This window comes from Zootermopsis nevadensis, unplaced genomic scaffold (genome assembly GCF_977971745.1).
Source record: "Zootermopsis nevadensis isolate Lab colony 2312 unplaced genomic scaffold, Znev_1.0 Znev_ptg000083l, whole genome shotgun sequence".
Lineage (NCBI taxonomy): Eukaryota > Metazoa > Arthropoda > Insecta > Blattodea > Termopsidae > Zootermopsis > Zootermopsis nevadensis.
Genome location: NW_028259214.1, coordinates 625660 through 650961, shown reverse-complemented (window position 1 = coordinate 650961; position 25302 = coordinate 625660). Strand labels below are relative to the sequence as shown.

General features: G+C 36.9%; 1 protein-coding gene across 9 annotated transcripts; it reads left to right on the top strand.

Annotated features, from left to right (window-relative positions):
- The first annotated feature begins 883 nt into the window (after nucleotides 1-883).
- LOC147870923 (protein regulator of cytokinesis 1-like) lies at nucleotides 884-21990 on the top strand. Of its 9 annotated transcripts, none has more exons than XM_087341679.1 (14): nucleotides 884-1012; nucleotides 5465-5674; nucleotides 10690-10828; nucleotides 12176-12274; nucleotides 12901-13041; nucleotides 13217-13336; nucleotides 13489-13641; nucleotides 14418-14582; nucleotides 16235-16458; nucleotides 16675-16822; nucleotides 17195-17353; nucleotides 17753-17931; nucleotides 18888-18968; nucleotides 21016-21990. In XM_087341679.1, exons 2-12 carry the CDS (start codon nucleotides 5562-5564, stop codon nucleotides 17774-17776), a joined length of 1485 nt encoding a protein of 494 aa, XP_087197805.1. In that variant the 5' UTR covers nucleotides 884-1012; nucleotides 5465-5561; the 3' UTR covers nucleotides 17777-17931; nucleotides 18888-18968; nucleotides 21016-21990. The 9 variants fall into 9 exon arrangements, with proteins under 9 accessions (XP_087197805.1, XP_087197810.1, XP_087197809.1 ...); XM_087341681.1 differs by lacking the exons at nucleotides 884-1012; nucleotides 5465-5674 and adding exons at nucleotides 8632-9968; nucleotides 10144-10300; XM_087341686.1 differs by lacking the exons at nucleotides 884-1012; nucleotides 5465-5674; nucleotides 10690-10828 and adding exons at nucleotides 8632-9968; nucleotides 10144-10300.
- Nucleotides 21991-25302: the final 3312 nt, after the last annotated feature.

The following is a 25302-nucleotide window of genomic DNA, read 5'->3' as shown; positions in this document are numbered from 1 at the left end:
GATATAGATGAATGCATAAGCAACCCTCGTCAACATGGGTCCCGTATAAATTTGCAAGGCAGTTTCCGTTGTGAATGTACCACAGGGTTTATACTTGGTCCAGATGGAAGATCATGTCTTGGTAAACATCACTATAATATATTAAATTACTCATAGGGAGTGACATTACTGAATTCTACACATATTCAAAATGCACATCATATAAACACACCATATGCAGTATAATCCGCCACGGTGGTCTAGCGGTTAGAACGCTGGCCTTGTAATCCTGGGGTCTCGGGTTCGATTCCCGGTGGTGCCCGAATTTATAACTTGTGTTGGGCAAGGCCGTGGTCTAGGCAACATGGAGTTTTCCTCCGTGGCATCCCAACAATTACTCCATTCACACACAGAAGAAGGCAATGGCAAACCACTTCTGGATCATCTGCCAAGAACGTATATGAACAGGTCCCAGTCCGAGAAAAGGATGGAAGGATCCTGTTCATATGGACCTGTCCTCAGACAGAACACTAAATAAAAATAAATAATAATGCAGTATAATGATGCATCCTTTCTGCCATGACCCTCTAAAATTATACGCGTTTGTCATACAATGAATCATTCTTGATTTTGAGTACTGCTGTCGAATGTGTTGCACGGGCTTTCCAAGGTACCGTACGAGTGTCCATTTTGTATCCTACGAAACGGACATTTTAATTGTAATCTCATTTGAAGATACAACTGATAAAGTTAATTATATAAATATATTGATAATTAAGAAATAATTTCTAGAAAATTAAGTCTACTATTTTAGGATATCTGATGGTGTTGCAGTCTGTGCCACTGTCACACTTGAAATTGTGCGTGTTAGTACATCTGTCAATAACCTAAGCAGGGGACGCTACTTGCTGCAGATACGCGCCGTGATCTGCGCTACTCCCAGTTCCGAGATGGTCAGTGCACGAATCCAACTGCGATGCCAGTAACAAAGTCAAGTTGCTGCTGTTGTACTGAATGACGTTTAATGGGGATGGTATGTGTTGTTCAGTTTATGTATTTCTCTGAATTTTATTATAAATTTTACTCAGTTCTGAATACATAATAAGGTCTGTCTGTCTGTCCACACGATTCATCTCCCAACATACTCACTGAATTTTAACAACATGTAATATGGGAGATCTGTATTTTGGGAAGGATATTTTGTAGTTGGACATATGAAAAGGGGATACAAAAAATAGATTTCAATGTAAGTTTTTACACATATGTACCTTTAACTCCTGTATTATGGATATAACTTAAAATGAAGAAACATCAGATCACAGAAATCCATGATATGAGGCTTGGTAAAGAAGAGGTCTCAAGTGTTGATTATATTAATTTCATTTAGCCGGAGCGCAATTGAAGGTGTGTTGGTGTATAAAAACTGCATGTCATCTGTGTACAGAATGAATGATATCCATAAAAACTATTATTCTATTTATCTACATATGGGTTTCAAACTCACAATAGATAACGAGAAGCCTGAGGGAAAGAGACCGCTGGTGAGACCTAGACGTAGATGGGCAGATAATATCAGGCGGGATCTATGGGAGATAGGAGTTGAAGGAGACTGGATTTTGTTGGCCCAGGACAGGGTCCGGTGGAGGGCTTTGGTTAATTCGGTGATGGACCTTCGGGTTCCGTAAGCCATCTGGTTGGTTGGGTCCACTATTTGGGAAGCCTGAGGGGAAGAGACCGCTGGGGAGACCTAGACGTAGATGGGAGGATAATCTAAGGCGGGATTTATGGGAGATAGGAGTTGAAGGAGACGGGGTCCGGTGGAGGGCTTTGGTTAATTCGGTGATGAACCTTCGGGTTCGGTAAGCCATCTAGTTGGTTGGGTCCACTGTTTGGGAAGCCTGAGGGGAAGAGACCCCTGGGGAAACCTAGACGTAGATGGGAGGATAATATCAGGCGGGATCTATGGGAGATAGGAGTTGAAGGAGACTGGATTTTGTTGGCCCAGGACAGGGTCCGGTGGAGGGCTTTGGTTAGTTCGGTATGAACCTTCGGGTTCGGTAAGCCATCTGGTTGGTTGGGTCCACTATTTGGGAAGCCTGAGAGGAAGAGACCACTGGGGAGACCTAGACGTAGATGGGAGGATAATGTCAGGCGGGATCTATGGGAGATAGGAGTTGAAGGAGACTGAATTTTGTTGGCCCAGGACAGGGTCCGGTGGAGGGCTTTGGTTGATTCGGTGATGACCCTTCGGGTTCCGTAAGCCATCTGGTTGGTTTGGTCCACTATTTTAAAAGCCTGAGGGGAAGAGACCTCTGGGGACTTTTGGGGGCCCCGATAGGGAAATTCTGTACGTCACTACTTCTCGACTGGGACTTACCGCTGAGGAACAAAAGCAGAAACCCTTGGCAGGCTCTGTGTTTGCTGCCTGGTATAGGGGTGTCTGCCCTCGCACCTGCCAACAATGTCATTCTTACCACCCCCAGCAAATGATGATATAAATAGAGAAAATTGTTTCACACAGTTTCCTGTATTTTCTGGTCAAAGCCAACATGATAAATCTGATTCAACATTATTATCAGTGGAACTTAAACATGTAGTTGTAAAAGAGCCCCCTTGATTTCAATTAGAATGAAGAATATTTAACAGCTCTCACACAGTCGCAAAATTTTCTACCAAGGGGATTGAAATACATAGATCCCAAAATCAGTCCTTTCAAAGACAGTCTAATTCATTTGAGTTTAAACTAAAAAGTTGATGCAACTTTCATTACAATCCATACAAATGTTTTCCTCCAGATTATATAAAATTATTATTGTCTTGACGATCTTTCAGCAAAGTATTCAAATTGTATATGGCCTATTCATTGTGTTTCAAATTGTTACTTCCTCATATTCATAATCGCACTCACGTAAAAAATTCAGTTACAAGATTTAATTGATTCAGAATTGTTAAATGCCCCATCCTAACCTACCAAATAATAACCCAGATCTTGCTGAAACTCTTATGCTCATTTAAGGTACAATATTATGCTTTCAAAGTTTTCCTACGCATGTTCTTTATGAACAGGGAATTGAACATTGAACTGTCTACAATGAGTCCACATGTCAGGTTAAGGGAAACAAAATTAATTCAAAGTAGACAACCAGCAGGACAACGACATATCTCAATCTGACTACTCTCTCCTTTTTATAACATTCAAGACAAAGATCTGACACCAACACGACAAGTGGGCATTAAACAACTGTTTCTGTGTGTGTTTACATTCATAGTTGCTCAACCTGGTTCACACTCTCACAACCATTTCAGTAACATCCCTTCTTCTTCAAACTGCTTGTTAATACGATCTTTGCCATCAGCTTTACATAATCTGTCTGTCCGTTAAACAGTACAACTGCTCGATGTTGCTAAATTATGAACATTATTGCTAACAAAAATTGTAAAACTGCACACGCATAGCTGCAAAGACATATAACTTTAAACAGAGTAATTCTTTGCTTCATTCCTAAAAAATTCTACACTTAACCTTACTGTGCTACATAATGACTGTGGTGCCCCACCCCTCGCAAAGGGGAAATTAAGATTCGAGGTGGACTGCAAATTAATCCTTACAACAAGCAGTAAAAACTTTGACAATTAATAGTGGGAATTACATTTTAACTTTTACTTTGCAGTTAACATCGTCCTCACATCACTCTTCAGCATTTTAAATTTGCCTTTCTCCTTATTTTTCAACAGTCAATTGACTATTATTAATGTATAAAATGTTTTAATTTCCTGTATTTTGCAACTCGTAATGTATTAAATGCAGAATTGGGAAATGAGCACATTTTAAGACATAATTAAATGAAAGATTATAAGCACTCTATTATAAAACACCTAAACATAAAATAAACTGTTCTCTACAAGGAACAGAGCTATGGATTTCTGAAGGTTAGATGACAAAAGGAGGCAAAATGAAATAGGTGAAGAATCTGTTATAAGCTTCACTTCAAGTTTTTCCTTCCAATCTACTTTGCATTTTCAAAATATATATAAGTATTAAATGCTGAACTGGACTCCGAGCTCAATTAAGCGAAAAAAATTCCATATTTTTCTAAAGAAAGAGAAATTTAAAACTACAACCCTACATTCTGTGGAAGGGAAGCAGCCTGAGGATTTTGCCTGGAAGGAAGGGGGCACAATAAAACAGAGAACTGTGATTCAGATTTGTGCTCATGTCCTTCTCAAAGACTTTGAAGAACCACAACAATCATCACAAGTACTTATCGAGGTGTATGCACATCACGGTTACAAATTAAATACAGTGTTGTAAAAGCATTGCAGTGAAATACATAAAAAAAGAAATCTGCCTCACATCTGTTCAGTATTTAAAGTTGCTGAATCAGACTTTTGTGTTTTAAAACTTGTGTAAATGGCTGGATTCTTTCTTTTTCAACTCCAGTGCTTTGAACAAGTGGTTTTGGTTAAAGATTGTTGATTGATATGATGTCTGTTTGGACCAACTTTGCTGCTCCCTCATAAATATATTTTTGCATTAACCCCCCTCTTTCTCTCATCTTAGGCTCCCATATCCCCTACAAGTTAAACCATCTGTAATTTTTTTTAGAGGGCAGAAATCAGTTAGGTAAAGCATAGAATACCAAACCCGTTTGTGCCCCTCATTTTATTTCTAAAACTTAATACTCTTGTAAGTATCCCTGGGTCTCGAACTGCCGACGTCGTCCTCCGCAGTCTCGTACGTTACCACTTCGGTTACGAGGCGTTTGGTAGATTCGGATTCTGGTTCGATCAGTTATGCCCTTCTATTTCCCGCTCAATACGTAGTTTATTGGGTTCGCTACTAGAATTCGCTGTGGCCAAGTTTGCAGAGAGAGAGAAAGGAAGTCAGAAGTTGGTAAGATTTGTTGCGTGAAGCTAGTCTTTGGGGTCTTGGAGGTGCGGTATGACTGACGTAATTAGTTTATGTATGGCGAGTTGTAAGTTTTGCTGTGGAACATGTTTGCGTGTTAAATTTATTTGAGTTCATAATGGCAAATATTCAGTCTCTTGAAATGCCATAATTCAAGAATCATTGCTGTAAGTTTCTGTGTGCGAACAGTGATCTTCGTAGCTGTTATTAGGTTACGGAATAACAGACTGGAAATTATGGGGTGTTCTCGTTTGTCGATTGAGTTTATGTGTCGATGATTGTCGAGGAATGATTAAATGAACGCCACGAGGCATTGATAAGTGACATTTATATACTGAGAAGTGTTTATTATTTTGCGGGTTTGGTGCCTTGTACAGTTACTTGAAGAATTTAAATATGTTCGCCTTGGAACGTGAATTATGCTTGTTTAGCAATGCTGCATGTGTGGTGTGCCCCCAGAACAAAGTACATATTTAATCAACTGCGTCATCAGATTGATGTTTGTTTTTGCATTTGTGTCGGGGGGGGGGGAAGTTGATAGTTAAAAGTGAATGCATTTTGTCTTTCTGGGAATAGCTGAGGAGAAGAAGGTTAATTGATCCTTGGGATTTTACTCGGGAGAAAGCTGTCTGCCACCTGACCAGCCTACTGCTCGCCAGGAAATCAGTGGATTATGTTCAGTACACTTGGCAGGCTCACTTCATATCACAACAGAAAATTGGCTGAGATCATGAAGGGCACGCCTGTCTGCTACAGATGTATCTTTCTCAATTTGACGTGCATTGTGTAAGTACACGAGCAATGTGATGTATTAGATGTGCTTGTCATGTGATAGAGTTAAGTCTGTCCAAGAATATGTGGCACTGTTTATCATTACAATGCCCTTTGTAACTTGGTTGTTGTATTTCTTGTGGTATAGCTCTTTTGCAGGATGTTTGTTAAAATATTAGAGTGTTCGAGCTGTCTGTGAGTAAAGATTCCTTTGCATATGAATCATTATCAGAAAAGCTATGAGACTTATTACAGAAACTACTCTAAAATACTGACTACAGTTATAAAAAAGGCAAAAAGAATGGAGTATGATAAATGCATTCTAAATTCTGATAATAAAATTAAAACTACTTGGGGTATTATAAATAAAGAAGCAGGTAGAAATACAAATAGAGTTGAAATAAAAACACTAAAAATTGATAGTAAGAAGTTCAATAATCAACAAACTATTGCTGAAGAATTTAATAATTATTTTGTTAACATTGTAGAGAGAAAAAAAAGAGAAGATATTAATAATCCCATAACTGCAAATGATATTAATGATGATGAAAATTATATTCATTTCATGAACCAAGCCTTTTCTAATCCATACCCGAATATGAACTCCAAATGCTGTACGAACAAAGAAATAAAAAAATAATAAAGTCCCTTAAATTAAAAAAATTGCATGGATATGATGAGATACCACCTATGATTTCAAAAATAAGCTCGCCATTTATAAGTTCACCTACCAATTATATATGCAATAAAATGTTAAGGAGAGGAGTATTTCCGGATAGATTAAAATATGCATTAATAAAACCATTATATAAGAATGGTGATATATATGATGTGTCTAATTATAGACCTATATCACTTTTAACATCTTTTTCAAAAATATTTGAAACTATAATGTACTCAAGAATTTTGTATCATCTCAATAAATACAATATTTTAAGTACTGAACAATATGGATTTAGGAAAGGATTAAAAACAGATAATGCAATTTATAAATTGACTACAGAGATTTTAAATGCCATGAATAACAAACAAATAGTGGGAGGCATTTTCTGTGATTTAGAAAAAGCTTTTGATTGTGTTGATCATGATATTTTATTATTTAAACTTAAATTTTATGGTATCAATGGGAAAGATCACGCACTCTATGAATCTTACTTAAATAACAGATACATTAGAACAGTATTACTTACTAATGACAATAGCAATACAGCCTCGGATTAGCATAAAGTTAGACATGGAGTTCCACAAGGGTCTATATTGGGACCTTTGTTGTTTCTTTTATACATAAACGATTTACAAACTTGCTACACCTATAATTTTTCTCATTCTAATATAAATGACTTTAACAAACACATTCATGTAAATCAAATCTAAAACTTCTTGACGATGGTGAAGAGTCAATTGAATAACATGCGTACGAAGAAGATCATCATGTTTGTTGGGATGGAGCCAGAGTGTTATTAACAGAACCCAATACCATCTACAGAAAATACAAGGAGGCGGCACACATGGCACTACTCGCCAATCCTATCAGCCAGCCTAGTTTGGATTTATCTCCTATTTGGATACCTGTAATCTCCGAAGAAATCCAAGTTGGGCATCGAGTTTCGTATTAATATTCATGTGTATTTTTTCCCACCTTTTGTGAGTTTTTGTTTTTTGGCTTTATCGTGTTCAATGAATTTTGATTTCTACTTCAATTCTTTTACGTCCCACGGATGGATGGTGTGGTAATGCCTTTTTATTCTGGGACTTTCACTTTTTTTACTTTGTCCGGAGATAGGGATTAGCTCTATCTAGTGGGTCCAACTGTGTAGGAACCTGAAGACGGAACGTTTTACGTTTTATATTTACTAGAGGATGGATAATATCCAAGAAAATTTTTATTCAATTGACATTCATGTAACATTTGAAAATATAAATAGATGGTTTAGAATGAACAGATTACCATTAAATTTTAATAAGACACATTATATTCATTTTAAAATTAAGAGAAAAATGTTAGATACTCTTACAATAAGTTATAATAATAAATTCATTAATCATATTTTCTGTACTAAATTCTTGGGAATTATGATTGATGGTGCATTAACTTGGAAGAATCATATTGATCTACTCATTAAGAAATTGAGCAAGGCTTACTATGTAATTAGACATATGAAACCATATATGTCTACTTCAATACTAAAGGCAATTTATTATGCTTTTTTTCATTCGTTAATGAGCTATGGCATCATTTTCTGGGGAAATTCATCTCATAGTTACACTATTTTTCTCGTTCAGAAAAAGGCAATTAGAACAATGATGGAATGTGGCAATAGAGTCTCGTGTAGAAATATATTCAAAGAATCGGATATTTTGCCGTTGGCATCACAATATATATTTTCTTTATCATTGTTTGTATTACAAAACAAAACTCTTTTTCCATCAAACATTGACTCTCATACTATTGATACTAGACAGAGACAAAATTTGTATCTACCTCAAGCTAATCTAACAATTTATCAGAAAGGAGTTCATTATGCGGGTATAAAGATATTTAATAAATTACCCATAGAGATTAAGAATATCTCAAATAATCTTAAAAAGTTCAAGGTTGCATTAAGGCATTTTTTAATGACTCACTCATTTTATACTGTGGATGAGTACCTAATTGGATAACTATTACAATAAAAAATACTAGTTATATTGTTTTGTATTTAGTACACTGCTTGTTTAGATGTAATTCTTTAATGTATGTATTTCATGCTTTTATACTTGAGTTTGTGACGTGTTCTATATCCACTACTGGATTTCTGTAACTTGTAAATAGATATTTTAAGGCGGCCCAGGAAAATGCCTGTTTCTAGTGAATGATTACAAATGTGGGTTAATGGACAACTAATTAAAGCTGAACAATCTTTCAAAATTTTACTTGTTACTTCGTCATAACCTGATGAGTTTTTTGATTTGAGGGAATTTATTACACTTTTCATCTCTGTTTCAGTGGTTGGAATAATATTAATACTAGTAATTTTTACAGGAAATGCAGCTTTTAAAAATGAAACAGCATCTTCTGTCCCTGTTTGATATAAATTTAAGCTTTCAGTAATAGCTAGAAAAAACTTATTGAAGGCATTAGCCACTGATCCTGGATCCTTTACTTTTTCATTGTTTATTAGAACAATAGAATAGTTCTGAGTAACAACCAACCATTTCATTTTCGTACTAAAATCGCCTCGCTTATTTGAAATTATGATTACCCAAAGTTCGTCTAATTTAAAGACTGTTCACGGATTACTTCATTGTTATGTTGGTAGAAATGCATTTTGAGTTCATCGAATTTTCAGGCTATGTAATCTATGTACGCACAACACAATTTCGCCATGAATTGGGCAGAAAGTTTTCAGACTCGTGTAGAACTCGAAGGTTCATTACCGTGTTCACAAGAGCTGGAGTTCACTACCCACCTATGCACACTGCTAGACCCTTATCTTGAGCCAGGAAAATCCACTTATCCCCACACCCAATGATTGTAAGTAGCTGCGTAGGGTTGCATGTTCCTTAGGACTTTTAAAGCACTTGGGAAGAAAATGTGTAGAGACTAAAATCTGTCCTCGTTTTAGCTCTAACCAGTATATGAAATGAATCTCATGCACATGCCTTGGGGTTATATGCACCTTGGGTTGAGACACTGATGTAGGATTTAATAATGTGGCTTCTATTCGCTGGCTCAGGTTAGAATCATGTCGCGGGAATTAATAAACATTATGGCAATGAATCTTCAGGTCCCATCAAAACGTGATATTGTTCTTGGAGAACTGGGCATCAGGTACTTTGAGTCCTGTTTCAGGGAAGGGCATATATGGCCTAGAACCACGTATTTGAACTTATTAGTTACCTTAGACAAATATTTTTACGATGTAGAATATTCCATTAAAGTCAAATAAATTTGTAAAACAATATAAAATTTAGGTTAGAGAGTTCTCAGTGTGCTTGCTTTTGTATGCTTTCTTCTCTTTTTGATTATCGTATAGAAACTCTTCATACATAAAGAGTAATACATAAACGCACCTTGCTGGCGTTTGAAACCACAGATTATTCGAAGTTATCGTCGTTGAAGAATGCAATGTTCTGTAATCTGTGGTTGATGACGTCAGGTACAGTTTAAATTCTGCCAATGAAAGTCTGTTTCTTCAACCAATCAAATTCTTGCCTCTCAAGGTATTTATATAACGTACAACGGGTATTAGTGTCATTTGAAGATTTTATTTCGTATGTGTTGTTTTTACATTTAAATCATAAATATGGACAGTTTTATTCCTTCTAGGTAAGTTGATGTTCTTATTTCAGTACTTTTGTGAACTATCGATAAACCGTTCTGTAATATGTATTGACACTTGCAAATATAGACAAGGTTTAAATTGCATTGTGTGTAGTGTGTAGAAATAAATGACTGGTAGGCATGTCACTTTGCTGGATCCTTAATTTTTCACTTTGTGTAGAAGATGCCTGAAAAGGTAGTACCAGCAAAGAACAATGTTTCGTGTAAACTCTGATACCAAAGGCATGCTAGTGATCTATCATATTCGGCAGTTTTGGAAACTCAAAGCAGATGCTAACAGTATACTATGGGACTAGTATAAATTATGCAATGATAAAGTAAGTGTATGTCCTGTTTGTTATTATGAATAAAGCATGGTGTGTATGAAGAAAAATTGTTGGTTTTGGAGTGTCTTGCTTGTTACAACCAGTCTGCTGATGAGAAGTTCATTGAGTGCCTCATTTCTTTAGATTACAGCAAATGCTAGTGACACCTGGCTTGTGGTAGCCCATATTATTGAGGCTGATTACCCAATTCTGCAAAAATCTACACTTCACTTGAAGTTTAATCCAAACTTTACTAACTTCCTCATAACTTGTATGTAAAATATAGGTAGCAGGTTGAGATTTGAGGCTATTTGAAATATTGTTCAGTGTGATAAATAAAAATTCATGGAAAAGCATTTTCTTATCCAAGAAATATAAATGAATGGTTTCTTCCCATTCAGCTACTGTAACGATGTAAGCACAGCAGTTAATAATACTGTAACAACATATATGGACAAATTTGCATCGATTTGGAAATATTGTGGGTATGACAATTTAAATATACGGCAGAGATGTGAGGCTGTGAAACAGCATGTGCATGTGAGTACAATTTTAAGATGAAGTTTTAAATTATCTTTTATGGTTATTAGTTATCAGAATTATTTATTTTTGTGCTGCTGTTTGTGATGCACAGAGAGGGCAAGAAAATATTACAATGGTTACTGAATTTTTAAACATAATCAACTAATGAAGAGAAAGCTAATTCATGTGATTGTTAGTTGTGAGAATTGGTGCAGGAATGAAGTCTCAGAATCTAAGTGATTTACGTGCACATGAAAGAATTGCAATGTAATCAGTGACATACTAAATCAGATGTGTGACACATATGAAATTTGTGTGAATACATTTATAAGTGATTTGAGGAACTTCTTTCACAGGGCTTAAACATTGTTTCTTCCATTTATTTTTTCTGAATGTGACGCCAAAAAGGGACACATTGTTTTGGTTTAGTTTTGTGATATTTTAAAATACATAAATTAATGTAGGGTTGTGGTTGTTGTCTCTCGCTCTCTCTTTTTTTTTACAAGGAAATTTTCTGTATGTGAACAGTTGTTTATTACTATCCCAAGTTATCTGAGACCTTGCTAGGATATTTTAATGGATGTTATAGTTGAAAAAATTTTCACTTCCTCCTCGTTATAGAGCTTGTGTATCGACAGAAGTGTCTGAATCTAAGACTTTAGTTCTGTTTGTGGCACAGAAGTAATACTTTGGGACTCACCAACAGAAATGTCTTCTATTTCACTGTCTGTCAGTTTTGTGTGCCATAATAACAGGATAGTAAGCATGATGCATGTGTTCACAGCTGTTTGCAATATCCGTCCAAATACAGGCATAATATATTAGCACTGTGATCATTGAAGCCAAGGAAGTATAAAAGAAATCCACCAGAGTTAGTTCCTGTCTGTGAACTATTGGTCACTGTTTCTATTTAGAAATGGGAAAGAAAAAATAGAAAAATGGCATGAAATAAATTGGGATAATTCATACATGCAAAATTATAACTGCTATAGGTAAAGTTAAGATGGTATATTTTTGGGGCAAAACAAAACCTAAGTTAATATGGGGTATGAGTAGGGGTAAATTTTGATCCATATCAAACAGTTACTAGCAGATACCAGTTTACATAAAACTCTGAAGTGTCAAGTACCAAGTAGATACAACTTCAAACTTACAGACAGAACATCTTTAATATCGCTTCACTGTGATAATTGCTAAGTAATTGCTAAAAGTGTGGGATATGTTAAGAAATCAGTGTAGTGTTTTTTTTTATTATTGCACTTTGCAGTTTTAAAAAAATGTTTTATATATTTGGGATTTTCAACAGTGTTTCACTGAAATTTCTGCCCATATATGATTTTTATTTCCTGTTTGTGGCCTTTTCAGGACTTGTTTGAGAAAATGTTAGAAGAGGAGCAAGAAAACAAGAAGTTGTTTGTGATAAAGATTGAACAGCATCTGGAAGAGATGTCAGAATTGTGCAAGGTAATATTAATAACAATTTAAATAAATTTTTGTCTGTTATAGTGCAGAATCCATTTAACAATAAGAAGGGCAAAACAAAATTTATATTTTCTGGGCTGCAATACAAATTGTACGTTTGCTGGAATATTGTTCTGCTATAGAGAAAGAGAAATTATTTTAATATTGGCTGTTTTATAAATGGTTAAAAATGGAAGTAGGCAAGAAAGTAGGCTTATGAGGTCACCATGTTGTGTGTGAATATTGTCAGAATGCTTAATACAGGGCCCTCAAATGGTGAATCATAACAGCTTAAAAAATTCCACTTTTTCAAAGGAAAATGGTGTCTCCCTGAAATCACTATTTGGTTTTATGGTAATAACTTAGTGAATAATTTGGTATGATGATAGATCATGAACATATTCAAAAATTCCATATGAACTATTATCTGTATGTTAAAAATTATAAACATGGCAGTGGTGCAAGATTTTGAGGTTATGTAATACAGATTTAATGCAGACATTTGTAATAATTCCTTCTCAACACAGTAATAACGATAGTCTTTAGCATCGTCACACAGAGGACCAGCATGCTGCATCTGTTCTTTTTGCTTTGGCAAGTCTGTCAATTAATGATTTGTCCATATTTAGGAAATGAATATGGAGATGTCTGTAACTGGGTTAGAAAATCTGCCATTGTGCAGTGCTGAAAGGACACTGCGACACCAGTTAGGCAAATATCGCAAAATGAAAGAGTCGCTTGCTTGCAGATTAGCAGATCTGCAGAGGAAGGTATGTATTGTTGCACAATAAAGGGAATAGGATTATTTATTATTACTTCATCACAGCTGTCAACATGCCATATGATTTAAACAAGGTTGTGGATGTGTCTTCCAAGTTGTCAGATTTGTCAATAGATGCCTTGAATTGGAATTTTGAAGTTAATTTCTCTAATTCTTTCATACAGGAAAAAGTGCTTTGTGATGATCTGGGAATTGAGCCTCAGACCGGTTTTACAGATCAGTTTCCCACTGAACGACAACTCGATGATTTTGAAAATTACGTCAAGGAAAAAGAGAATGAAAAGGTGAGCATATTTCACATAAATATGTCATCAGTGGCTGCCAATCTAGTTTATCAAGTTTTGTGTGGGTTTTACTGTTTCTTATTTTTGTCTCGTAATGTGTGTTGAATGCTACGAATTTATCACTGTAGAAGTCGTATTCTATTTAATTTCAGCAACAGTTGATGCAGTTGTTTGAAGAATCCCAGTCGGCTATCATTGCCATTATGACCGAACTGGCAATTGTTCCAACACAGGAATTCGAGATACTTGTATGTGGAAATGATGCAGCCTTCAGACCAACTAGGGAGAATATGGCTGCACTGAACGTACGTAGCTTTACTCTCTACTTGTTAATTTGAGCAGTTCTTGATTTGGGAATTAGAATTTTTTAAATAATTTTCAAACCTGCAGAAATATTCTTTAACCCAGTATTAGGCCAATACAAGATGTGTTTTAGACCTTCCTAAATATTTTCCTCCTGCTGGTTGGTCTTATCCTTTTCTCTGCTGTGGGCAATCTATCCAATCTCATTACTTCGACATCTTTCCAGTGTTGTATAAAATTTGTAATTCTTCATTGTGTGTTTTTGTGCATAAGAGACTTTATTGTGTTTGTCCATCTAGGCCTACTCTGTTTTCAAGGAAGACTGTGTTTTTTTAGTTCCCATGGAAAAAGTTTCAATGCCCGCCGTGGGGGTGGGGGGTTGCAGCTCCCTCTTAAGGAAACACTTCACTCATTTTTGTGTTATTTCCTGTCTCAAAATCTTTTTACCTCCAGGGAGATTCTGTATATAAGCTGAGAGCATGTGTTAAAGAACACAGACGTGAGCTAAAATTCCCAGTTTCAGGGGATGAAGAGACAGTGGAATTTTTCGTGATGACAGCAGTGATCATAACCATCCTCCTCAAATGTCATTTCCACCATCTTATGAAAATTAACTCCTCCAGTTGCTTTCATTCCCCAATAAGCAGGACTCTTGTGTGTATCATCAAACCCTGATAGAGTGCCTCTCTATATTCTGCCACGCTCACATTGCATTGGTCCTCAGGCTGTGGCATGAAGATTAGCTACACGTAGCAAAGATTTTATATCCGTGTTGCAGCAATTACACCAGAGGTTAAAACAACAACTGGAAGATAAAGAAGCTGAAGTTGCTGAGTTGCGTGAAAAAATCACGCAACTTTGGGTCCGTCTCCCTGAAGAATTCAGGCACAGAGAAGACTTCTTCTCTACTCATCGAGACCACTCTTCTGCTACTTTGGAAGCTGTATGTATAACTTCTGTTCTTTAAGAAAATAAAATGATGTTCTATACATGCCCCTGTAGCACATCTGGGTGAGGACAAAAGAAGCTACCTTAATGTATAGCATTTCCCTTAAGAGCTAAGCCCTATTGTTAAATCTTAAGGTAGGGCAATGTCTAATGGCACTACCTGTAATAACCAGGTTGACTGATGGCCTTTGAGACCCCTTTGTTACAAAATTTAGGCTTGGGTCCCAAAATTAGGGGATCCAATCAAAAGCAAGGATGTGCTGCAGGTACCCCTGGTTTTGGAGAGCTGAGGGTTTTTTAGTCCTGTGTGCAGATGCCTCTAGGCTCTTCCCTTTTGGACATCAAGTAATTCGGTGGCAAACTGCTCAGCCACAATTCGGCCTATATATTGGATATTGTACCAAATTCTATAACTACCAAAATTTATAACAAATTTGATAAAATATATTGGGACTGCATACATCGGCAAAGGCGAGGTGAAGAAGTGTACTTGGGTGATTTAGTAAGTTATATAGACAGTGTGAACATTTGTGTACAGTTTAATTCCAATTTATAACAATAAAGCTGGGCTTTTTTTTATATCTTAATTGCGTCATGTTTGTGTTTTATTGATACAATATTTTATTTTCCGTCTATACACAAACTTAAAATAATGTTGTTTAAAATTACTTAAAATTATAACATTCTCAGTAGATACTGTATCTTGTTACATTTTTTGTATTGACGACATGTTTCAATGTGTATTACATCATCATCAGGTCTATCAATTTTAAAAACTGTTGTACATCTTGCGTTGCGTATATTGATTTGTTTGGTTTTAAGTTTTGTCTCTTCCTTTAAATTTGGAGGTTGTGCTTGGATGTTTTATATCTGTAAAATTAATTTTCAAATCGTGATTTTGGATATTGACATAGGAAATATAATAATTTAAAGAGTTAGTACGTAATATAACGTAATACAATGTAAAAGAATCATAATAAAAAGTAGTAAAAGGTAGTAAAACATACCGGGTTGTAAGTGACGTGTTGTGTGTCCGATATTAAGGGACAGTAGACTGCAACTGAGCTGTGTGTGTCGCGTGTGGCTATAAAAATATATATAAAATAAAATATTGTATCAAAGCTGGGCTTGTTAAAACCTACAACTGTGTCATAAGTCCGAGCGTCCGCTGCATCACCGTGAGTCCGGCCGTTACACTAACCTGAGTGTACAGATGGCGTGTTTTATCGGCTGGAGCTACCCTGAGCAACCATCTCTCGTGGACACAAGAGGTCCACTGGCGCCCAACAAAATAACCAAGAACAAATTAAAAGGGAGATCGGTTACAATATCTTCCCCTTTCTTCTTCCATTTATTCATTACATGTCTGTACGTCCTTTGCTCTGTGTTTCTTCTCCATCCCTGTTATTTTATCATTCTTACCTCTCATATTAGAAGCACTTCTAGAAGCTGCATAATGGTAGCAGCTCCTGTAAACTAGAATGTTTTGAGATCTAGCATCATTATGAAAAACTGTTAGGTGCCTCCGGGAGCACAAACAAAACAGTCATTAACTGTATCTTATTGTATATATTGATTGTTCTTGTGTTTGTATGAAGTAAGAGGTGTCCAACACTTAATACAGTTTTAACATTTTCATAATTACAGTTTAAGGATGAAGTAAAGAGATGCGAAGTACTGAAACGCCAGAACATCAAACGCTTCGTCGAGAAGATTCGAGAAGAGCTCAAACACTGGTTTGATAAGTGTTTGATTAGCGAAGAAGAGCGCGCGCAGTTTCAACCATATTCTTCCGAGTGTTTCACTGAAGATCTCTTGGAACTACATGAACTTGAAATCCAGAAGCTTCAGGCTCACTATGAGCAAAATAAGTAAGTGATTTGTGATCATCAAATTTTTGGAGTGAGCAAATAGTTGTAATGTATGACTTTTTATGCAGTTTGGAATTCAAGGTGTTAGCAATTCCAATAGGTACCGAATTCCTTGCATGAAGTATAGGAGAATATCAGTACGAACATTTAAAATTGTCACTTTTGCAGTAGGCTTTTATTTTTTTAATTTATAAAACTTACTGCTTTTTCTTTCAGTGAGATTTTTGAATTGGCTTACCAGCGCCAGAAACTTTGGGACAAAATGTTAGATTTAGAAAATAGAGAAAATTACCCAAACCGGCTATTCCATAACCGTGGAGGCCTGCTGCTAGTCGAAGAGAAAGAAAGGAAGGCAATCAAAAAGGTAATCTGATAAAGTGCCTCTTAAATAAATAAATACATTTTGTAATTTCTAACATCAGTTCTGAGTGAGGCCAATAATTTTGAAGTATAAATGTTGATTTAAAAAAAATGGTGGCTTGAAGTTCATAGACTTGGGGGTTTGAATCTGTACGTACACATCTGCCAGTGCATTTCTGAGATGTTAAACTTTTCCTCAGTTCGCTTCGCTTGCAAACACTTCCTTAGAATCCGTCACACTGTTGGTCGAGGAAGGTGGAGCACTTGTCTTTTTTCATGATCTACAAATGATCATTTATCAGTGGCAAGGTTTGGGGTTCCGTCAGAGAATTAAGTTGATATGTTGCTGAATTTTGGTCGTCTTCCCTCTCGTTAGGATTTGCCGAAGGTTGAAAAGGAGCTTATGAAGTATGTCAGCCTTTACGAGGAACAACACAATAAACCTTTCAAGATACATGGCCAACCAGTCTCAGATGTAATTAATAGTCGGTGGGCATTGCACAAAGAGCATAAAGAAGAAAAAAAGAACGCAAAGGTGAGTAACTGACTTGACATCTAGATTTACTGATTGTTTTAATCTATTGAGATTATGAAACCGCTGCGATAGGCTGGTTCAGCTGCGTCCGGCAGACGATGCGGCGGTTTCGACGATCAAGAACAGCCGATTGACGGCTGAACTCATCGTTGATGCCCAAGAATATGTGTCAGCTTAGAGTAGATGTTTTAATCATGGGAGTGATTCTGATTGTTGATTTGAAAGTACGGTTAGAAATGAAAAGTCACGTGGCTCAAGATAGGGCCCAGTGGTAAGGTTTTATGATGACGCTGATCTTTGGTGGGATGAATAACAGTGAGTTGCATGAAAATGACCCTGTGCCATGAAGTTGATTACATATAAAAATAATGTCTGTCATTTCTTTATTTTATTTTGCAGAAATTTGCAAGAGATGCTGTTTGATATTGAATCCAAAAATGGGATCTCAATTAAGAGCTCCTAAACGTAAGAATGCACCAGGAACTCCTCCTCTCGGTTCACATAAATTACGGAAGGTGGCCAGAATTGAAAGGACTGCTACCTTAGGGACCATCGCTCGTCCTATTCAGCAAACTGTGGTATGTTAATTTATTTTTTCCACCCCCCCCCTCCCCCAATGCTTGTTTTATTTCTGGTCATCACCTTTACTACTGTTTTCTAGGGACAGTACCTTTTCATTTCCTGGATCACATGTAGATGCTGTGAACACCAGATGCTAACCGTGGACTTATTAATTTGATTGCTAATGTGGAAAGTTGACTCATCTGAAACAAGCACTTTGCACACGTAGGCGTAACTCATCTCTGTCGATGCAGTCGAGAATCAAAGCTGCTTAAGGTTATATGTGTGTAAATGCAGGAACTTGTGAATAATCTTATGTACTGCTTTTTTGATGTGGTGGGTTTGTGTGATGCTGTCAAGGCAGATTTAGGCCAACTTTGTTGTTACACTTCATGAAGAGCAGGGTTTATTTAAATTTTTTTGTTGATTTGCATCCAGTACATCATCTGTGAGACAGATGGTGACAAACTTTTTGAGTTTCTCAGAGAGTGCTGCCATCTGGATAATGGAAGCGCCTGCTGATAACCGTTCGACATAACGCAAGACGTTACTAAATATATCAGACTTAAAAATTGCATGTCGTATATTTTCGGAACATTTGCAGCTGAGAACAATCCACCTCATACAGATTATTAAAATAAAAAATTGTTTGAGGTTGAGTTCTAGCACAATTCTGGTGATACAAAATGTGTGATATTTTCTTGAAGCAGGTATTCTAATCACCAGATATCTTGCAGTCACCGTGAATAATACAAAAAATAAATGTGTAATAAACAGATTCAAACACTACAAAGATTTCTTCTAGTCTTGAGACATGTGTTCTGTCTTTGATATCCTTAAAACCTCAAAATGTAAATGTGTTTTCTGCATTCATGTAATGAAGTACTTATACTTTTGTGACATTCAGATCAGAATATTTTTTAAAACTGAATAATTTGGCACACATTGTACTGTGTTACTGTTTATTTTTTAGGTTCCTAGGATTATTTTTGCTCGAGTAGGAACAAATAATGATACAGAAGCTTCGAATATGACGACGTATACAGACTTCCAGGTTTGTGGTAAATGATTATTTGGGAAATCAGTGTCTTTATTCGCTTGGCACAGAATGTATAAACCTGCCTGTTCTGTCTGACCTGTTGGCACCAGTGTTTCTGCTTTCAGAATAATCTACTGCCAACTTCTGATGGTGCCACTGCTTGTACTTCTGATGCTCTTGCATGTGGTTAGTTTATAATTTCAGATACTATTCCTGTTTACTGGTGGCAGATAGAAATAATGGTTGTACAGTGAAACGTCTATCCATCGTTCCCGGATGCATCGTCCGTTTTGTTCGGTCCCAGATACACCCCATATAAAATAATGTTACGCTTTCCTGCTTCTATCGTTCCTCGAACTATCGTTTTATCGCATCGATCGTTCAAAAATTTTAGTCCCGGCCCACAATTTTCCCGCAATGATCGTTTCTGAGAAATTAAAATGCTGGGTTTTGAGATAAATTAATACCGAAAGACGCACAATGTTTTTGGAATACACAGTAGCGGTAACCTGTTATGTCGCCCAACCATTCTTTTGGAATGAGGGGTGATAGTTGGAGTGAATGGCGGTGCCCATTGTCAGATATTTTACGAATTTAATTAGGGTGCACTCATATTTTGTTCCAGCGACGCCAGATGGCATGTGCAGTGTGAATTTCTTCACAAATGCTTTTATTACAAGTACAAAGGAAAGGCGGGCGGCACTTTTCATTCTTCTGGTTCATCTTGTTTCCAGCGGTTCAGGGTCTTCTACAGCTACGTTTCGTTGAGTTCGGCAGTAACAGTATTTCCATTCTTCCTGTTATTGTCCGCGAAGGGGGTGGGAGTGGTGAGGAAGAGGAAGACGACGAATGCGAGCCCAAAGCTGTGCCGAGTTTTGCCGAAGCATTGGCAAAAGTGAAGTCGTTCTTTTATGCGCGTAATATTAGTGAACGTGACGAGGAAAACATTTTGAACGTGGAAAGGGCTCTGTTTGGCCTAAAACGTGAAGTTTCGACAAACCAGTTGTCCATCAAAGACTTTTTTGGTAAAAAGAAGTAACTTTGAAAGAGAAACGTTCAGTTTTTTAAATTTTTTTAATGCTTTCCTGCATCTATCGTTTTCCCGTATTCATCGTTTTTATTTCCCACCCCCACCGAAAACGATGCATCGAGGTTTCACTGTAGGTGTAGCAGTTTATCTGTAATTGTGGGTGAATATGCTATATGGGGTGAAATGAACAGAACTAGTTTCTTTAAATAATTGGAGGTCCATAGACAGTTTTTAAAATTCTCACTGTATGCAATTTTTACATAAAATTTATACGGTGTGGAGAGTTCATATCATGGTCTTTTTTTGACTCCTTGTAATCTTGAAGGTGATTACCAATGTTTTATGAGGAACGTAGCGTCTGTCTTTATTCTTGTCGTAACTGCGATTTCAACCTGTGTTTGCTGTGTCATGTTAGTGATAATTATATGATGATATAAATAAGTGTCTCTACTTTGTTCAGTTCTTACAATGTGTGTAATACTTAACCTCTATTGGCTGTGCTTCACATCCTACGCACGGTCCAACTGTCTGTGTATTGCAGTAGCATACTTATAAACAGTTTAACTTTGGATTAAGGTCTGGTTGGCAGCTGTGTAGAATGAAGGTTTAAATCCCATGTGATAAAGGCTGACGAGCATTTCCCTACAAATATTGGTGATTGTTTTAAAATGTATGTCAATTAGTATAAAATTGTTTTATGTCACAGATCCCCCTGAAACATTATTTTTTTGGTAATAGATCCTAATGTTTCTGTATTTCTAACAGCAGAGCCCAATGATGATAATACTGAGCAGTTTCATCCCTTTCCCCATCTTGACAACCTAGATCTTGTTAGAAGTACAAACATCAGGTTCTTTGCAAGAAAAATAATTATAATGAGGCATGTTATTACATTATTAAGTAGGAGTTTGGTGTACTGTGAATATTGATGCTACTAATACTAAGTTTGCTTACATAATGTCCTTGCCGCCTTTTGCTAGTATGCTCATATTGTAGGTGTAGATGTATTAAATTGAATGATACTTGTTATAGGAACATCTGGAAGTGTTAAAGCAACAAGAGACATGCAGAAGCTCCATGGTCGCAGGTCACTGCCTCCGTGAGCGTAACACCCCTGCTAGAACCCTGTCTAAAATACCTTCAAAGATTTTACTGCCACGTAGCACGAAGAAGACGTCACAGGCACGAGTAACACTCCTGAAACCTCTGTGGAAAAATGTTGCAGCTCAGGGGTCTTCATCAAGACTGCAAACTTCCTGGGGCACACCGAAAACCCCAATGAATCAAAGAGGCACAGCAGTAACGTGCCATTTAACGACTCGTAGATGACAGCTCCCGATAATTATGTGATTTGTGGTGTGAATGTCTTGTACAAATAGTTCCCTGTTAATATATTGTATATTTGTTGCTTCCTCTTTAGGGTAACTTGCTAAGACTACGGAAATACTGTCTGTGAAATTGAGTAGATGTCATTTGAAATTAGTTGTGTTCTGTGGTGGTATGATGTTTGTCGGTATAGGAATATTTTATGTGAAGTGCAGTAATGCATATATTTAATTTAAAGTATTGTAAATTTTGACCTCAGCAGTTTGTAACTTTGTTCACACACTGGAAATACTGCGTGTTCTTCCTGACCCTGCTTTTAACATTTTGTGTAAGATTCCTGGACAGTAATATTTTTAAACTTCATAGTGTGTTGTCCTTACTAACATTAATTGTGCTGGCTTTTGTTGTTTTTAATTCTTATATGGAGAGTATATTACTTGTTACAACTTTGTACAACAAAACGTTCTCCTCAATTAATTAACTATGAAAGACTGCTGGCTGAGATGTTATTTAATGACTTTGTGTTTTTAATTGTCCATTTTAATATGTTAAGTACTTGTATGATATAGATTAGTTTTATACTGTTGAACTTCCTGCAAAGTGCAATTATTTTTAACATTATTATATATAACTATATGTCATCAGTATTGAATTTGATAATAAACAATTAGTATTCTATAAGTCTCCTTACTCAACATTAAGGTGTACTGTTTGTTTGTTTGTCGTCAGTGTTCCGACTGGTTTGATGCGGTCCTCCATTTTCGCCTATCTTGCGCCAATCTCTTCATTTCCACACATTTTTTGCAGCTCACATCCTCAAAAATCTGCGTCACATATTCCAATCTTTGTCTCCCCCTACGATTCTTCCCTTCAACTGTTCCTTCCATTACCAAATTAACCAATCCTGGGTGCCTCAGAATGTGTCCTATCTCTTCTTCTCGTAAGATTTTTCCATATTCTTCCTTCACCTATCCTCATTTTGTACTTTATCAGTTCACTTAATTTTCAACATCCTTCTATAGCACCACAGTTCAAATGCTTCAGGTGAATTTAAAAAAAAACTGTTTTCATTGCCATAATTCTTATTGGTTATTAAATATGTGTATATAGTTACTTTAAAAAATGTGTTGTGTATATTTTGGTGGTGACTATGTACAAAATTCATGTTTTCTAGACAATATAAACAATATCAATACAAATACCTACCATACTACGCGGCGCAACAACCCAGAAGACGAATCTCCGTACTAGCTGCTGTGAAAACCTCAAATTCTACAATATCTGCTTGTGATTCACAGCTGTAAATTGCTACGTTAGGCATATGTAAAGTATTACAGTCAAAGCTATTTATTCCAAGTATTATCTTCATTTTTATATACTTTGGGCAATGTATTTCTCACGTGGATTATTTGTCAGCTTTCAGTTTATTTTTTGAGAGTGTTTTATTTATTTCTTGTGAGAGGTTGAGATATTGGTTGAGTCTTCGTTGTCGTGGTTTTGAACTTGTAAATGTGTGCCCATGTTTGATTCTTTATATCTCCTTATCATTGTTCATTTACATCCAGTGTACATAAGATGGGATCGCCAATGGGTGTAATGACACTAAGAGCCTCCCCTTTTAACTTCAGAAAGGGCGATACTGTTAAAATATCGTGGGAGGGTGTTATTTTCTTTACATTTTATCGATCTAAGTTGGCTTTCTTGGCGATCGTCGGTTGGGTGTGTTTGACTTATAATCTGTGTTTGTGTTTCATGTACGCCAGTGCATCGGACAGGTACCAGTGGACGCGGACTGTTCTGGAGGGTCTCCAGGGGAATGGCTCTTTGTGCTGTCCTAGATGTTCTGTGTCGAAGAGCGGTATGTAATAATATTGCGTCGCACTGCGCTGGTGGCTGTATGCCTGTACTTTACCTAGATGTAATTGTGCACCACTCTTCTGTCTTCTACAGATAACAGCTGACTGGGTTAATCTTCCGAATGTTTCCCACAAGCATGGCTGTTGCAATCGGTGCCTGATGCAGGACTGACTGCCGTACCTTATGTAGGTGAAGCGTTGCACAAACAAGCCACTTCCCACAAGGAAATCTTTGTTGAATGCCGAGGTCTGACGCCTACTTCCCGTGTTTGTTGATACTGCAAGCCATTTGCTTGAATAGTCGCAGTTATGCTTATAGAAGTGAAGTGTTTCAATTCAATCATCAACACTAAGTGTTCCATAGATATAAGTAAAAAACAATAATGTCCCTTCACACTGCTAGTTTTAATATTATTGTGTCATGTCTTACAGATTTTGGGGTAACTTAATGACAGATGTGACAACACGGGAACAGTTTTTCTACCAAACTGCAAGCACCACGATCATATCAACAAGGAAGAGGCAGAGAAATTGCTCGCAGCTCTGACAAGGTAAATATACATGAACATGTCACATCTGATGTGTGGGCTGTTGTTCTTGTGGTGACTGAATTCAGTTAAGCCTTGTTGGGCGATCAGCTGCGTCAGGTAGCCGTAACAAACCAGCATCTTAAGCAACTGTTAGTAAACATTAAATGTGTTAAATAAATGCGCTCCTAGAGCACAGCATTACTTGTTTTAATTTCATTAACTAATTCTTGCTAACAGTGCAGTGTGACAGAATGTTTATTAGAACTTTTTTGATTAATTTCGTGAGTAGAAAACGATTCTTATATTTATTGCATGTATTGAAGAATCACCTTGTATTTATTTGTGTATATGTTTTTTCAGAAACCAGAGGCTGTATGAAGTTCAACATCTCTATGATGTACAGAATTATGAAGAACTGGTAAAAATTCATCAGGAAACTTTTCACTACTCGCAACAAATGCAGCTTCCATCAGCTTTAAGCTGTAACGCCGCTTGTCCTGATCGGGCTACTCAGCTTGCTATGTTAATGGATGGTCTGTGGCAACTCAGGAGGTACCAGGTACTTGTACCTGTGCTCTTAATTTAGACTTTTCTTACTTGGAGATTGGTTGAGGATCCACTCAGACTTCAGGTGGAACAGCTGACCTTGTATTTCGATTACAGTATTTGTTCCTATAGAACAATTTTTTTTCTCACTTCAGTCTTCTTGTAATAGGCCTATGTGGTGAAGACCTGATTTAGTGAATATTTTTTCTGGTCCTGCCTGAAGCCAACTATAAGCATTAGTGGTTTCCCCATATCTTGGTGTGTGGGCTTACATAGAAAAATATGTATAAAGAGAATGCAAGTGGGCAAAAGAGTTTGGAATGCTGCGAGTCAAAAGACGCACTTCATGCTGATGAAATCTGCATCTTATTCGGCCTTCTTCCTTGGTAAACACTTCTGTTAGGGGAGGACCGTGCCGTAGCAGGAATATCGTCAACGAAGGGAAAGCTGCCGCGTGAAAATTAATGGGGAAATGTGCCAGGTCACGACGTTTGAAGAATATGGCGCCCGCTTATCGTTACAGTGGCAGTGCTAAATTGATAAGAGCTTAAAATGTTCAGAAAACACAGGTGTGTACTTCACACTTCAATTCAAGATAGCTTTTCAGTTTGTAATTTGGACAATGTGGAAACCGGCCATCTTCCGTCTGAGTAAATATGGCACTGGTGTGTGTGTGTGCTGTTCCATAGGACTGTTTCTACTGCGGAGAGGAGTGCTGTAATGAAGCACTACACAAATACTTAAATTCTGAAGACAAGGAACAGAGCAAGTGGGCTTCCACTGTTTAGAAACTCCTTTCTGGTCTGGAATCCTGTGTGAAGAAGGCTGGTCCGTCAGTTGGTAAGTGTTGATTGAAAAAGAGCGTAACACAGTGGCATTGTGGGTTTGAAGTGCTGTCTGCTCGTAGGTGGCATTTCTTGTACATAAATATACGAGACTCATCTTATCTGAGCTTCCTTACAAAACTCTTCCGACAGAGTGCACCTGCATGGGAAGAAAGATGACGCACGCTTTGTGTTTATGTCGTATGTGATTAGTTGTTTTAGAAATTAATTTCATAG